We start from the raw sequence: 17,500 nt of genomic DNA, 5'->3' as shown, positions 1-17,500 counted from the left end.
GTACTAACCTGCTCCAGGTGGTCCCACCAGCACAGCAATAGCTTCCATGAGCAACACCAGTCCTATAGCGCTGGAGAATTTCTCCGTGCCAACGATCGCCATGAGAACCTCAAACTGTAGCGCCCCGACCATGCCGTAGGAGATCCCGAAGAACACACAGAACACCACCAGAGACGGGTAGTCCTTCGCCTACAGGTGACATGGAAACCAGATAGTATTTACAGTAACATTTTACAGTATTTACAGTAACATTTTACAGTATTTACAGTATTTACAGTAACATTTTACAGTATTTACAGTATTTACAGTAACATTTTACAGTATTTACAGTAACATTTTACAGTATTTACAGTAACATTTTACAGTATTTACAGTAACATTTTACAGTATTTACAGGATACCAACAGTAACAGTATTGATACAGTAACACCAGGGATGTTAACAACACATATGTGTAGTTTAGATGCTGTATGTATCATCAGTCAATACAACAAACAGAAATGTACACATGACAACCAAATCAACCTCAACAAGCCAACACGTTACTGTAATTACACGCCCAGCCCTACCTGAGATCCCACCAGGTCAGTGCATCCATTAAAGATCATGGCAAAGCTGAACAGGTAAACAACTCTGGGCCTGACCCACTTCAGCCCAGCGATGATGCCACAGGTGGGCCGGGCGAAGATGTCTATGAAGCCGAGGATGGATAGGAGGAGGGCCGACTTGGTGTCTTCGTTGCCCAGCTCTTTGGCATAGCTCACCACGAACACCGGCGGCACAAACAGACCCAGAACCTAGGACAGATGAACTCTTAACCATGTCAATTTGAAATGAAGGACGACTATTTAATTGCAGTCAAGTGACATGAATACAAAAAACGAATTAAAACATAGAAGAACTAATTAATTAAAACATAGAAGAACTATAGCTTCTACTTTGTAGTTTATCTTCAAGTCATTTAAAATGAAGACCCTTTTTTTCAACTATTGAATTGTAATTTCACTTTTCTTAGGACTCTGGTCAAAAGTAGTGCACTATGTAGGGAATAGGGTGCCATAGAGCTCTGGTCAGGAGTAGTGCACTATATAGGGAATAGGGTGCCATAGAGCTCTGGTCAGGAGTAGTGCACTATATATAGGGAATAGGGTGCCATTTGGGACAGTATTGTTCCTGTTCTGACTCACCATAATAGATGCAGCTATGGTGTAGATCAGGAAACCCCTGTCCTTAAACACACTGAAGTCCAGGAGAGGTTTGGGTTTGGACTGGGTCTTCTCTACCTCCAACTCTTTTCCCTCCTTCTCAACGTCTTCCCGCTGGGGGGGTTTAGGAGGGGCCACTAGGGGCCTCATGAGGGCCGCGCAGGCGCAGCAGTTGAGCAGGAGCCCTCCGAGGATGAGGAAGCCTCCTCTCCAACCGTACTGGTACTGCAACAGCTGGAAGAGACAGCAGGGTTAAGGTCGGGGTTAGGGTCAAAGGTTAGAGGTGTAATGTAGAAGGGAGAGGCAGCAAAGGGTGATGGGGCTCCCAGCAGCAGGGTTATGGTTAGGGGTCAGGGGTCAGACGTTAGAGGTGTAATGTAGAGGGGAGAGGAAGCAAAGGGTGATGGGGCTCCCAGCAGCAGGGTTATGGTTAGGGGTTAGGGGTGTAGTGTCGTACCTGTCCCAGAGGTGATAAACAGCAGAGGGCCACAGGGATCCCAGCAGCAGAGTTATGGTTAGGGGTTAGGGGTCAGGGGTTAGGGGTCAGATGTTAGTGGTGTAGTGTCGTACCTGTCCCAGAGGTGATAAACAGCAGAGGGCCACAGGGATCCCAGCAGCAGAGTTATGGTTAGGGGTTAGGGGTCAGGGGTTAGGGGTGTTGTGTTGTACCTGTCCCAGAGGTGATAAGCAGCAGAGGGCCACAGGACTCCCAGCAGCAGCCAGGCCGTTAGCCAGGGGCCTCTTCTCACTGAAGTAGCGATTCAGCATGATCAGAGACGGCTGAAAGTTCAACGCCAGGCCCAGACCTGGAGGACAGGGGGACAGGAGAGGACTGTCAAAGAATTAGGAGACATACAGTATCACATTGATGTCGCTGATGGTCACACACGTTGGTGTATGTGACCAACCTGTAATGACTCCAGTAGAGAGGTAGATGTGGACCAACCTGTAATGACTCCAGTAGAGAGGTAGATGTGGACCAACCTGTAATGACTCCAGTAGACAGGTAGATGTGGACCAACCTGTAATGACTCCAGTAGAGAGGTAGATGTGGACCAACCTGTAATGACTCCAGTAGAGAGGTAGATGTGGACCAACCTGTAATGACTCCAGTAGACAGGTAGATGTGGACCAACCTGTAATGACTCCAGTAGAGAGGTAGATGTGGACCAACCTGTAATGACTCCAGTAGAGAGGTAGATGTGGACCAACCTGTAATGACTCCAGTAGAGAGGTAGTTGTGGACCAACCTGTAATGACTCCAGTACAGAGGTAGATGTGGACCAACCTGTAATGACTCCAGTAGAGAGGTAGATGTGGACCAACCTGTAGTGACTCCAGTAGACAGGTAGATGTGGACCAACCTGTAATGACTCCAGTAGAGAGGTAGATGTGGACCAACCTGTAATGACTCCAGTGGAGAGGTAGATGTGGACCAACCTGTAATGACTCCAGTAGAGAGGTAGATGTGGACCAACCTGTAATGACTCCAGTAGAGAGGTAGATGTGGACCAACCTGTAATGACTCCAGTAGACAGGTAGATGTGGACCAACCTGTAATGACTCCAGTAGAGAGGTAGATGTGGACCAACCTGTAATGACTCCAGTGGAGAGGTAGATGTGGATGATGCTGGTGGAGAAGGAAGACAGAATCATCCCCAGAGAGGCAAAAAGTCCCCCCACCATCATCACCGGACGACACCCGTAACGATTCACCAACACACTGCACAGAGGACCTGCAGGGAGAGGAACACACACATATCGAATCTGTGTGTGTGTGTGTGTGTGTGTGTGTGTGTGTGTGTGTGTGTGTGTGTGTGTGTGTGTGTGTGTGTGTGTGTGTGTGTGTGTGTGTGTGTACATCCTCTACCTGTGCCGTACAGCATAGCCAGCAGAATAGATGAGATCCATGCTGTGTCGCTGTACCCCACGTCGAACTCTCTGATCAGTTCCTTGAAGAACACGCTGACAGCCTTGGGGAAGGCGTAGGAGAACCCAGTGATGACGAAACAGCCGGACAGCACAGCCCAGCCCCAACCCCCGTCTGGTGCCTTCACCCCCCCAGGTCCCTCGTCCACCACCACACCTCCCATGGTCCTCTAACTTTGGATCTGAGAGGAGAAAGAGGAAGGGGGTGGGTTATGGTATAGCTAACTCTGGGGGGGGGGGGGGGTAGTCCTGATTGGGACTCGAACCCAGGTCCAGCGTCTGTCAACCCAACACCTTAGCTGTTACACCAAGAGATCCAAAGCTCTTGACGAGGTTGCTAGGTGTTGGGATTAGTCCTGCCCGGGACTCGAACCCAGGTCCAGCGTCTGTCAACCCAACACCTTAGCTGTTACACCAAGAGATCCAAAGCTCTTGACGAGGTTGCTAGGTGTTGGGATTAAAGGTCGCTACAATATAAATAGAATTCATAGAACATGCATAATCAGCGTAGATCTAACATTGTATACCGGTAGTAACACAACTTCCTATCTGTATCCTAAGCCTCGTAACCATGTTGTCATTGCCTTAAATTATTACTGTGTTGAATTTTATTTTAACCTTTATTGAACTGCGCAAGTCAGTTAACAAACAAATTCTTATTTACAACGACGGCCTACACCAGGCCAAACCCAGACGATGATGGGCCAAATGTACACCGCCCTATGGGACTCCCAATCACAGCCGGTTGTGATACAGCCTGGATTCTAACCAGGCTGTCTGTAGTGACGCCTCTAGTACTGAGATGCAGTGCCTTGGACCGCTGTGATACAGCCTGGGATCGAACCCAGGTCTGTAGTGACGCCTCAAGCACTGAGATGCAGTGCCTTGGACCGCTGTGATACAGCCTGGAATCGAACCAGGGTGTCTGTAGTGACGCCTCTAGCACTGAGATGCAGTGCCTTGGACCGCTGTGATACAGCCTGGGATCGAACCCAGGTCTGTAGTGACGCCTCAAGCACTGAGATGCAGTGCCTTAGACCGCTGTGCCACTCGGGAGCCCCTAGATGAATAAATGTTGTTGAATAAATGATATATTGATTAAATGACATATTGATTAAATTATATATTGATTAAATGATATATTGATTAAATGATATATTGATTAAATGACATATTGATTAAATTATATATTGATTAAATGATATATTGATTAAATGACATATTGATTAAATGACATATTGATTAAATGATATATTGATTAAATGACATATTGATTAAATGATATATTGATTAAATGACATATTGATTAAATGATATATTGATTAAATGACATATTGATTAAATGATATATTGATTAAATGATATATTGATTAAATGACATATTGATTAAATGATATATTGATTAAATGACATATTGATTAAATGATATATTGATTAAATGATATATTGATTAAATGACATATTGATTAAATGATATATTGATTAAATGACATATTGATTAAATGATATATTGATTAAATTATATATTGATTAAATGATATATTGATTAAATTATATATTGATTAAATGATATATTGATTAAATGACATATTGATTAAATGACATATTGATTAAATGATATATTGATTAAATGATATATTGATTAAATGACATATTGATTAAATGACATATTGATTAAATGACATATTGATTAAATGACATATTGATTAAATGATATATTGATTAAATGACATTGATTAAATGACATATTGATTAAATGACATATTGATTAAATGATATATTGATTAAATGACATATTGATTAAATGACATATTGATTAAATGATATATTGATTAAATGACATATTGATTAAATGACATATTGATTAAATGATATATTGATTAAATGACATATTGATTAAATGACATATTGATTAAGTGATATATTGATTAAATGACATATTGATTAAATGACATATTGATTAAATGACATATTGATTAAATGACATATTGATTAAATTATATATTGATTAAATGATATATTGATTAAATGACATATTGATTAAATGACATATTGATTAAATGACATATTGATTAAATGACATATTGATTAAATGATATATTGATTAAATGATATATTGATTAAATGACATATTGATTAAATGACATATTGATTAAATGACATATTGATTAACAGATTGCATGAAGTGGCTTGGCCTTGGTCTGTATTCATTGTGCAACAGCAGGTTGGAAATCAGACAGAAAAGTTCAATATAAATACAATCCATTATTTACTCTCCATATCCCGGCCAGGTGACCTTGCACACCTGGAGGACACTACAGTATTGCAATCATCTTTGCTGTGTGTGTACTTTCAGAAATATATTCTGCTTACCCCCCCATATATACACACAGTCTGTAATAATCACACTCACCACCACCATCACAATATATATATATGACTTACAAACATAGCTACAGGAGGCTGACTGATTACACCGAGAGTAATGGCTAGCCATGGCTCCATGGAGAGCCGTAATGGACTCTGGAGATTTACAGTTTCACTTCAGCAATGGAGAAAGCAATGGGTTTTAGTGCCACCGCCACACATCAGCAACCATGGCAGCCCCCCCAGGCCAAGCATTCTCTGAGGGATATTTATGACCAAGACACCATCGATACAGAGAGCTAGCCACGCACGCACGCACACACACACACACACACACACACACACACACACACACACACACACGCACACACACACACACACACACACAGGAAGGAGTTATCTGTGCTGTGCTGCAGTTTCTCAGAAACAATGGATTTAACTTCCATAAACACAATGGGGCTATTCTGATATGCTTGAGGCTGACTTTAATCAAATATTCTCAATGCCAAAATCCTTTACAACATTTGACAGGATTTTTTCCTATAATAGGTTGTTAGTGGGACTGTTAATATACTAATGAGCTTTATGAGATCTATGTCTGGTGTGTCTAGTCTATAGAGGTTGGTAGTAGATCTATGTCTGGTGTGTCTAGTCTATAGAGGTTGGTAGTAGATCTATGTCTGGTGTGTCTAGTCTGCAGCCTGGTCTAGTCTAGCAGTGGGCCTATAGCCTAACTGACACCTGTTGTAGCCCAATTAGAGCTTATAACCTAATGCAGATCCTGCGCGAGAACGAATCAGTTAGAGAAGAGGAAAGAGTGCCTCCCACTGGCCCTTCAAACACCCCTTTCAGAAGCATCTGGTCTCCCATCCAGGGACGAACACTGCTTAGCTCCGTGATTGAGAGCCCCATAGGACGGCACACAACGGGCCCAGCGGTTGGGCCAGGGGTAGGCCGTAATTGGAAATAAGAATGTGTAAAAACATCTGGGGTCGCTCTCCTTTCTCGCGCATCCTTGGAATGTCTTCACGTGGACAAGTTTAAAGCCAACACTCAATTAATTATCTGGAGCGCAGCTTTAAAGGGACGGATTGACCGTGACACAGTTCTGTTTCCATCTTGAAGAAAGACTGATACTGAGAACCCAAACAAAGTCATTCCCCTTTAAGACCCGACATATAGGCCTATCTCATAAATAGACCTGCTACCATAGCCCACTGTACATGGCCTATGTTGTGCGGGCATAACGGTCCTTTGAATGCCTAACCTACAGCAAATATAGTATTATAAAAACAGCACTATTAACAAATGTTTTTATTTGAATGTCCAAAAACCTATGAGCTGTGTAAGACAAGACGTCGACTGCGCTCCGAATGTGTTATAGAGATACGGTGCGCGCATCACTAGCGGTTATGGAAAGCCAAAAACTATAAGGGGTTGTCACTAGTTATCACAGCCACAAAGTCAAATTTGGCTGACTTCGGTTGACAGTTGGACGATGTTTCCTCCGACACATTGGTGCGGCTGGCTTCCGAGTTAAGCGGGTAGTGTGTCGAGAAGCAGTGCGGCTTGGCAGGGCTGTGTTTCGGACGCATGACTCTCGACCTTCGCTTCTCCGGAGTCGGTAGGGTAGTTGCAGAGATGAGACAAGAGCGTAACTACCAATTGGATTTCACGAAATTGGGGCAGAAAAAAGGGTAAAGAAAATTATAAATAATAATGGGGGGAAAAAAACTATTGAACCACATCAACCTTCCCATCATTATTATCATCACTTCACAGAACTCTCCTTTAACAGAAAACTCTGAGGTGAACGCAGCCCGCCGCCGTCAATGAGTGAACCCTCCGATGTCACTGTTTGACGTGTATGTTCTTGTTAGGGTCTCTGCTTTATAAAGTGTGATCATGTGCATAAGCTAACAGGGTCTGTGGTCTGTGGGTCATTCACCGGACAGGACAGAGATGGATTCGCTGACCATAAGGTAGAGCACAATTTCCTAGCAACGCGGTACAGCAAGTTGGTGTCCTTGTCAAGCCACGTCTGGAACGTGACCAGCGTGCTGAATCGATCAATTTATGATTTATAACTTGTTATGGGGATCATGGATGATATTCTCTCTCTCTCTCTCTCTCGCTCGCTCTCTTTCGCTCTCTCTCGCGCTCTCTCTCTTCTCTCTCTCTCTCTCTCTCTCTCTCTCTCTCTCTCTCACACACACACACACACACACGCACACACAGTATTGCGCAGTTAACCTTGTGGGGACATACAATTCAGTCCCATTCAAAATCCAATTTTCCTTAACCCCTAACCTTAACCCTAACCGTAACCCAAAAACATAACCTTAACCCTAATCCTAAACCTAACCCTAGCTCCTAACCCGAACCATACAACTAACCCTAGCTCCTAACCCTAAACCTAATTCTAAAACTAATTCTAACCTTAACCCTAAACCCCCCAGAAATAGCATTTGACCACGTGGGGACCAACAAAATGTACCCAGTTGGTCAAATGTTTGTTTGTCTATTATTCTTGTGGGGACTTCTGGTATATTTAAACACTTCCAAACACACACACACACACACACACACACACACACACACACACACACACACACACACACACACACACACACACACACACACACACCTGGTCCCTGAGAGATGTGAAGTGAGAATACATGGTTTCAGCTTCGCAAGGTATTGTTACATCAGCTGAGCAACTCTGCGCAGATGCTAATGTGGGCACCAGGCAGAAGAACCACATAGATAGACTCTTCAAATAGTGAGAGAGCCAACGAGATGACGATTGACGTGAAAGTAAAAGCACATTACAGGTGTGCGCGTTCATCGTGAAATATGATGGTGCGCTCAAAATAGAGTTTGGCATCTCCAAACTCACAGACACATAACACGGACCTGGTATGATGTCGATGGACTACTTCATGTTCTATTCATCCCACATAGCTTGTTGGGGGACAGGGGACCCTAGAACTGGGCTAGAGATAGGCCTACAGTATAGAGATTTCCCGGAGCTATGTCATCTGGGCTACGTCACTACAGTCGCCCCACTCTGCGATGATGCGCAAAGTTCCATCTGAGCGTTCGTTTTGGCGCATAGCCTGCATGTTTATCCCGTTGTTAACTTGACCGTTGTAAAATGTAAAATATATTAAGCCTACTTGTAACCAAAAACAAGACTTACCGAAGCTACAGGTTGATATTTGAGCCTCTCAGCGGTTGTGATAGACATCGCCTATTTCATGATGTTGATGGCGACACGCTGTTCGGAGAAGAGAGGAACCTGTTGTTACCGGTGGCCGGTGTCACGACTATAGCGCACACCCAGCTGAATGAATGGCCTGTCACTTATTATAAGGGTTATTAATAACGGATTTATAATATACTATTTTTGGTCAATAATAAAATGACATGCCCTGATGCCTACTTATAAAATAATAGAAATAGACACATTCTTAAAAGGTGATTTACTAAAAATAATAATTTAATAATCTCTCATCCATCCATCCCATTCTCTCTGTCATAATGACATATTTTTGATAGTCTCCATCATTACATAGCCTCAGTTACTCAACCGACCTTCCAGACAGTCAGCAACAGCAGCATGGTTGGTTCCCAATTCCATACAAAATAACTATATCCCATTGTGGCAGCTGAGGAGGATTTCTCACTTCCAACATCATCATCATCATCATCATCATAACAGATAATAACAAAATCATCGTGTCATCGTTATCTGTGTTGCCCCTCTGCCCCTCTTCCAACAATGATTTCCTTTACAGCCTATAATGACAGTGATAGTGGTACGTACCTTAGGGATGCTCTGCTCGCTGAGCTCAGAACGGTCTGTATGCTATCCTGGGCGCTCTCTGCCCCTCTTCCAACAATGATTTCCTTTACAGCCTTTAATGACAGTGATAGTGGTACGTACCTTAGGGATGCTCTGCTCGCGGATCTCAGAACGGTCTGTATGCTATCCTGGGCGCTCTCTCTGCCACCTTGTACTGTTCTATCACGTTCACTCCGGCACGTATGAGAACTGCGACGTCAGCGAAGTGGAAAAAAGGAAACTCCCCCACTTACTCACCACTACAGAGATAGTACAGGGTCCTAGTGTCGGCAGCGTTTAGAGTGACAGCCCGTTTCCGGTTTGGTGGTTGGTGACGCAACAGTGACTGTAACTGATGTATTCATTTCCTTTTCTATTTCCTGCATTTTTTAAGTATTTTTTTTCCACTTATGGTCTCATAATAAGTCAATTAACAGATATTTTTAGAGCTGGGATGCTTGGAGGGAAACATATACAGTGGCGTCTCTCTCTCTCTCTCTCTCTGTGTGTGTGTGTGTGTGTGTGTGTGTGTGTGTGTGTGTGTGTGTGTGTGTGTGTGTGTGTGTGTGTGTGTGTGTGTGTGTGTGTGTGTGCTTGTGTGTGTGTGTGTGTGTGTGTGTGTGTGTGTGTGTGTGTGTGTGTGTGCGTGCGTGCGTGCGGAGTCATGACACCATCATGGGCAGCATGTCACAAGATTGTGAATAGCTGGATGCTGTGTGGAAACGTAAAGGATAGGACATAATGAGTGAAACACCTATAGATGCCAGTCAGACTGTACCTCTCACCCTAGCCTGGGTGCCAGTCAGTCTGTACCTCTCAACCTAGCCTGAGTGTCAGTCAGTCTGTACCTCTCAACATAGCCTGGGTGCCAGTCAATCTGTACCTCTCAACCTAGCCTGGGTGCCAGTCAATCTGTACCTCTCAACCTAGCCTGGGTGCCAGTCAATCTGTACCTCTCAACCTAGCCTGGGTGCCAGTCAATCTGTACCTCTCAACCTAGCCTGGGTGCCAGTCAATCTGTACCTCTCAACCTAGCCTGGGTGCCAGTCAATCTGTACCTCTCAACCTAGCCTGGGTGCCAGTCAATCTGTACCTCTCAACCTAGCCTGGGTGCCAGTCAATCTGTACCTCTCAACCTAGCCTGGGTGCCAGTCAATCTGTACCTCTCAACCTAGCCTGGGTGCCAGTCAATCTGTACCTCTCAACCTAGCCTGGGTGCCAGTGTTTGGCTTGACAAGGACAGCAACGGAGTTGGCAAGAACACAAACAGATCTACTCTGTCCAAAATTGGATCATAATTTGGAAATTGTGCCTATTTCATATCCGTTGCTTCTCAGGAGCCTTTTCATTGAACTTCGTCTAACTCTGTAAGCACCATCAGTCCAACCGCTTTCAATCACCACATTAATGTAGTATTGTAAGTGGTCTGAGAGCTGTCTAGGAATGGACGGGCGCCTGCCAAAAGGATCTCTTGGCTCACAGCGCTATAGCTATTTGACTCTACTCTCTATCAATATCTATGACGTACTGACACTACCACTACTACTCTACCAGCCTGGTCTCATAGACTAGACGTAAAATAGTCAACATAAAGCCGAGACATTCAAATTAGTATGATATGTTCCGTTTAGTATGGCTACTTAAGGCAAAACACAAGAGTAGAGTAGTTGGGAGGGATGGAGGGGTGGGCATATAACGCAAAAAGGGTGTGAGTTTGAAACTCATCACATACAACTTTAGCATTTTAGCTAATTAGTAACTTTTCAACTAGTTACAACTAGTTACAACTTTTTAGATACTTTGCAACTACTTAGCATCTTAGCTAACCCTTCCCCTAACCCTATCCTTAAACCCTTTAACCTAACTCCTAATCTTAACCCTAACCCCTAACCTAGCTAACGTTAGCCGGCTAGCTAACGTTAGCCACCTAGCTAGTATCATACATTTGGCAAATTGGTAAATTATTGTGCGTTTTGAAAATTATTTTTTTGTGTAACATATTGTATGTTTTGTAAAATTGTAACATATGAATTGTAATTCGTAACACATCACACTAAATGGGTGATGGACATTCACAAATTAGTACATACCATCCAAAACATAATATATCATACTAAACGGAGCGTCTCAGATTTACGTAAAGAATATTGCGAAGTGCTCTGAGACCAGGTTGACTCTACACTACTCTCTATCAATATCTATGACATGCTGATACCCATAGTACTACTCTCACTCAATCACACTATGGAACCATTAGGTCAGCCTCAGAGGACAGAGGGAACTGTGATGACGCCAGACCAGAGAGAACTCTGATGATGCTATTAGGACTGGGTACTAGTCAAAAATGTAAGACTACTGCATATGCTGTAGTCTAACACAACACATTGGCACATTACGGTGTATTTTCTCAAGGGCTCTGTCTGTGGTCTCTTATCCACTCACCCCATAAAGAAGACCTGAGGACATCATGTGTATCGATCACAGCTGCTGTCGAAACAGAGAGCTCAACCGGGGGAACTGTAGCTGAGTGAAGAGCATGCTGGGAGATGGAGTCACACGGTGGAAGAATTCAGTGATGTCATTACCTAGAATTCCCTGAATAGTTTGTTTCCGGTCTAGGTTAGTTGTGTAAGTAATGCTGTTTCCATCATCGTTGATGTGTGTTTTCATAAGTCAACAGAAACTAACACTACAGGCCAAACTATTTCCATAATAACCAGTAGACGGTCCCTCTCTTTTGTCCAGGTAAACATGATGATCAGTTACACACAGTTACAAACCAAATAGCATAGAAAGGCATCACTGGGTCATATGTAAAAAAAAATATGTACATTAGATATTTATTTGGTAAATGTTTAATATTTCACATATATTTTTACTACCATAATTTACCAGCAGGGGGAGGTTACTGTAATCTAATATATATATATATATATATAGGATGCTACAATGCACTACAGTACTGTTGGGTGAAAACCAGAATCAATACTGCAACACCAGATGATTACATTAGCACATCATCATCATCATCATTAATATGTTTCTAGGCTGTATCTTTTACTCTCTATCTGTGTGTGTGTGTGTGTGTGTGTGTGTGTGTGTGTGTGCGTGCGTGCGTGCGTGTGTGTGCGTGCGTGCGTGTGTGTATGTGTCACAAGCACAACAAAGAAAACAGAGCTACAGCGTTTGATACTTTCAAATGTTTATTTATTAATAGATTATTAAAATCACTTTATACACATGTTTAATGAAGATGTTTATTTATTAATACATTATTAAAGTCACTTTATACACATGTTTAATGAAGATGTTTATTTTGGCAAACATTATAGCAGATATTAAAAACAGACAGTTCCTTGTTTGTGTTTAAATGCTTGATCTTTGTTTGTTTAGAGTTGTTTCTTAATCAAAGTTCAGACAATCGCAGAAGCATGATGGGGGATAGTTAACAAATATACACTCTCTATCTCTCTCTCACACACACACACACACACACACACACACACACACACACACACACACACACACACACACACACACACACACACACACACACACACACACACACACACACACACACACACACACACACAAATATACTATATCTACATTGTAGTCATTTATCTAATCTATCTATAGTATTTATATTGTATAAACCTCCATTGCAGGTTGGTGTAAAGCAGTCCTACTGTATGAACACTCCAGAGGTCACAGTGACTGTATGGTGTTATAGAAGGGGACCCTGGGGGCCTCTACATGTTTTCTCTGCCAGGTTAGGAAGGGGACCCTGGGGGCCTCTACATGTTTTCACTTCTAAGTTAGGAAGGGGACCCTGGGGGCCTCTACATGTTTTCTCTGCTAGGTTAGGAAGGGGACCCTGGGGGTCTCTACATGTTTTCACTGCTAGGTTAGGAAGGGGACCCTGGGGGCCTCTACATGTTTTCTCTGCTAGTTTAGGAAGGGGACCCTGGGGGCCTCTACATGCTTTCTCTGCTAGGTTAGGAAGGGGACCCTGGGGGGCCTCTACATGTTTTCTCTGCTAGGTTAGGAAGGGGACCCTGGGGGGCCTCTACATGTTTTCTCTGCTAGGTTAGGAAGGGGACCATGGGGGGCCTCTACATGTTTTCTCTGCTAGGTTAGGAAGGGGACCCTGGGGGGCCTCTACATGTTTTCTCTGCCAGGTTAGGAAGGGGACCCTGGGGGGCCTCTGCATCTTTTCACTGCCAGGTTAGGCAGTGTGTGTGTGTCTGTGTGTGTGTGTCTGTGTGTGTGTGTCTGTGTGTGTATGAAGCAACCCTTGAGAGCGCACGTGTCAGTAATATGGACTCAGTATAGACAGTTACGTGTAGAGTTCTATAAGAAAAAGTCCTTATAAAAGCTCTTCTGTATAACAGCATGATGCAAACACTCTGTAATGGAACAGGAACGAGGGATGGGAGTGAGAATCTTCAGAGGATGAATGTTTTATTTCACTGACGTTACACATACCTGTCCTGTTTGAATAAACAGGGGGAGGGGCCTGGTCTCTGACAGGAACGAACCTGTCCTGTTTGAATAATCCAGGGGGAGTGGCCTGGTCTCTGACAGGAACGAACCTGTCCTGTTTGAATAAACCAGGGGGAGGGGCCTGGTCTCTGACAGGAACGAACCTGTCCTGTTTGAATAAACCAGGGGGAGGGGCCTGGTCTCTGACAGGAACGAACCTGTCCTGTTTGAATAAACCAGGGGGAGGGGCCTGGTCTCTGACAGGAACGAACCTGTCCTGTTTGAATAAACCAGGGGGAGGGGCCTGGTCTCTGACAGGAACGAACCTGTCCTGTTTGAATAAACCAGGGGGAGGGGCCTGGTCTCTGACAGGAACGAACCTGTCCTGTTTGAATAAACCAGGGGGAGGGGCCTGGTCTCTGACAGGAACGAACCTGTCCTGTTTGAATAAACCAGGGGGAGGGGCCTGGTCTCTGACAGGAACAAACCTTTTCCTCTCAGAGTGGAGCGGATGGTACTGAGTCCCAAATGGCACCTTATTCCCTATATAGTGCACTACCAAGTGGCCCTTGTCAAAAAACAAAAGTAGTGCACTACAAGGGAACAGGTGATGTATCCAACTACATTAGCGAGAAGTAATAACCTGTTAGAACCTGCTAGGTCTGCTTCCTAGGGTGTGACAATTTCCTCTTTCTTCGGAATGCTGCAAGGCATTTTATGGAATACATTGTCCTCATCTGACCTGTGTCTCCACCCCATTACAGAACTGGCATCGATGGCAATGCCTGGATTATTCCCGGCAGGTTCATGTGTCATAACTGTAACCTGAGCCTTGGACTGTCAACCCTATATAACTCTGGGACTTACTCTTGTGTCAGACGCCTCCTCCCATTACTAACCTGTGACCACATGACAGAGGAAGTCATTGTTGGTGTGGTGCTGGTGTGGGCCCAATACACGGTCTGCATTCAAAATGGCATCCTATTCCTGATAAGGGGAGCAGAGAATAGCCTTGTCAAAAGTAGTGCACTATATCGGGTATAGATTGTCATTTGGAACAGAGCCTAGGTCAATACAACACACCTCTCCATAGTCAAATGACCCCAGACAGATAAAGATGTTCTGTACTTCCTGTAACTGTTCGTTCACATCATTGCCCTGACTGTGGTATAATTACACAACTAGTGTTCCTTGGTATCTTTCACAATATCTACGGGTGGTTAGCCCGGACACAGATTAAGCCATGTCCTGGACTGAATCTCTATCAGAAATGATTCTTAGTCCAGAACTAGGTTTAATCTGTGTCTGGGAAACTTCCCCTGACAGTATTATATACAGGATACCTCACAAACCTTGAGAAACACAGACAGCCAAGCCGGCACCCATAGACATGGCTGCATCCATATTTTATTCTGTTACTTGACATACTTCCCAGACCTGCAGTATTTACTGATTCTCCATCCTGGTCAGTGACCTGCAGTATTTACTGAGGTATTGATTCTCCATCCTGGTCAGTGAGATGCAGCTGTGTCTAGCTCCGTCAGAGACGTGTGGTGTGAGGACTATTTCCTGTCAATTTCTGAGGACTATTTCCTTTCTGGTAACATCCTGCCTAACAACACACACACACACACACACACACACACACACACACACACACACACACACACACACACACACACACACACACACACACACACACACACACACACACACACACACACACACACACGGCAAACTGTAGCAGAGACTGGATTACCTCATCATGACACAGCAAATATCACAAGACCCTGTTGTCTCCCCGGGTGCATCTCAATACACCAACTTATTCTCTTCATCTCCTCATCTCTTTCTTCATCTGCACTCATGGGAAAGAAACTGGACAGTGGAACGCAAGTTCCTGGTAGAGATCCATCATATCTTCACTTGACTTGTCCAGTTTTCCACTATTAAGAGGAGAGGAAACTACACAACTATTGAGATGAAGGAGAGGAGATGAGGAGAGGAAGCTACTAGACTATTGAGATGAAGGAGAGGAAGCTACTAGACTATTGAGATGAAGGAGAGGAGATGAGGAGAGGAAACTACACAACTATTGAGATGAAGGAGAGGAGATGAGGAGAGGAAACTACACGACTATTGAGATGAAGGAGAGGAGATGAGGAGAGGAAGCTACTAGACTATAGAGATGAAGGAGAGGAGATGAGGAGAGGAAACTACACGACTATAGAGATGAAGGAGAGGAGATGAGGAGAGGAAACTACACGACTATTGAGATGAAGGAGAGGAGATGAGGAGAGGAAGCTACTAGACTGTTGAGATGAAGGAGAGGAGATGAGGAGAGGAAACTACACGACTATTGAGATGAAGGAGAGGAGATGAGGAGAGGAAACTACACGACTATTGAGATGAAGGAGGGGAGATGAGGAGAGGAAACTACTAGACTATTGAGATGAAGGAGAGGAGATGAGGAGAGGAAACTACACGACTATTGAGATGAAGGAGAGGAGATGAGGAGAGGAAGCTACTAGACTATTGAGATGAAGGAGAGGAGATGAGGAGAGGAAACTACACAACTATTGAGATGAAGGAGAGGAGATGAGGAGAGGAAACTACACGACTATTGAGATGAAGGAGAGGAGATGAGGAGAGGAAACTACACGACTATTGAGATGAAGGAGAGGAGACGAGAGGAAGTCACTTCAGACTGTTGTCATCATTAGTTAGACAGAGATGCAGCCATGTTGTCTGTGTTGTCATTATTTCTGAGACAGAGGAGGCAGCTGAGGGCCATGGATAGAGACAGAGGAGGCAGCTGAGGGCCATGGATAGAGACAGAGGAGGCAGCTGAGGGCCATGGATAGTAGTAGTAGTAGTAGTTGTAGTAGCGGTAGTGGTGGTTGTGGTAGTGGTGCTAGTGGTAGTGGTGCTAGTGGTAGTAGTAGTGATGGTTGTGGTAGTGGTGCTAGTGGTAGTGGTGCTAGTGGTAGTGGTAGTAGTTGTAGTAACAGTAGTGATATTATTAGTGGTAGTAGTGGTGGTGATGGTAGTGGTTGCGGTAGTAGTAGTGATGGTTGTGGTAGTGGTGCTAGTGGTAGTGGTGCTAGTGGTAGTAGTAGTGATGGTTGTGGTAGTGGTGCTAGTGGTAGTGGTGCTAGTGGTAGTGGTAGTAGTTGTAGTAACAGTAGTGGTATTATTAGTGGTAGTAGTGGTGGTGATGGTAGTGGTTGCGGTAGTAGTAGTGATGGTGGTGGTAGTGGTGGTGGTAGTGGATAGAGACAGAGGAGGCAGCTGAGAGCCATGGATAGAGACAGAGCTATATAGTTTATATTTAGATTATGGAGTAAACATGCAGAAAGCTGTCAGGTCTAGTTGTGTCACTAACGACACTGATGGGTTTGTAAAATGATATTGGCATATTACAGAAGGATCTGTATTTCTAGTGACGCTGTCAGTATGCTAAATGACTCAGATCTACTACTAAAATGTACAAATAGTTACAGTAGTAGTAGTAGTGGTAGTGGTAGTAGTGGTAGTAGTAGTAGGAGTAATGGTAGTGGTAGTAGTGGTAGTAGTAGTAGTGGTAGTGGTAGTAGTGGTAGTAGTAGTAGTGGTAGAGGTAGTAGTAGTGGTAGTAGTGGTGTTAATGGTAGTGGTAGTAGTAGTA

General features: G+C 43.9%; 1 protein-coding gene across 3 annotated transcripts in view; it reads right to left on the bottom strand.

Annotated features, from left to right (window-relative positions):
- Positions 1–9,553, bottom strand: part of LOC139421647 (monocarboxylate transporter 4-like) — an 11,059-nt gene extending 1,506 nt beyond the window's left edge. For 2 of the 3 annotated variants that reach the window (XM_071172728.1, XM_071172730.1), the window contains exons 1-7: positions 9,451–9,553; positions 3,076–3,316; positions 2,798–2,941; positions 1,875–2,011; positions 1,188–1,439; positions 570–797; positions 9–189 (exon numbers count right to left, since the gene is read on the bottom strand). In XM_071172728.1, coding sequence (XP_071028829.1) covers positions 9–189; positions 570–797; positions 1,188–1,439; positions 1,875–2,011; positions 2,798–2,941; positions 3,076–3,298 — 1,165 coding nt within the window. In that variant the 5' untranslated portion in view covers positions 3,299–3,316; positions 9,451–9,553. Of the gene's footprint in view, positions 1–8; positions 190–569; positions 798–1,187; positions 1,440–1,874; positions 2,012–2,797; positions 2,942–3,075; positions 3,317–9,330; positions 9,391–9,450 lie in introns of those variants that run through there. The other variant, XM_071172729.1, reaches the window with a different exon arrangement.
- Positions 9,554–17,500: the final 7,947 nt, after the last annotated feature.

The sequence above is a fragment of the Oncorhynchus clarkii genome, chromosome 12 (genome assembly GCF_045791955.1).
Source record: "Oncorhynchus clarkii lewisi isolate Uvic-CL-2024 chromosome 12, UVic_Ocla_1.0, whole genome shotgun sequence".
NCBI lineage: Eukaryota > Metazoa > Chordata > Actinopteri > Salmoniformes > Salmonidae > Oncorhynchus > Oncorhynchus clarkii.
This window is presented reverse-complemented; position numbering and strand designations above follow the sequence as displayed.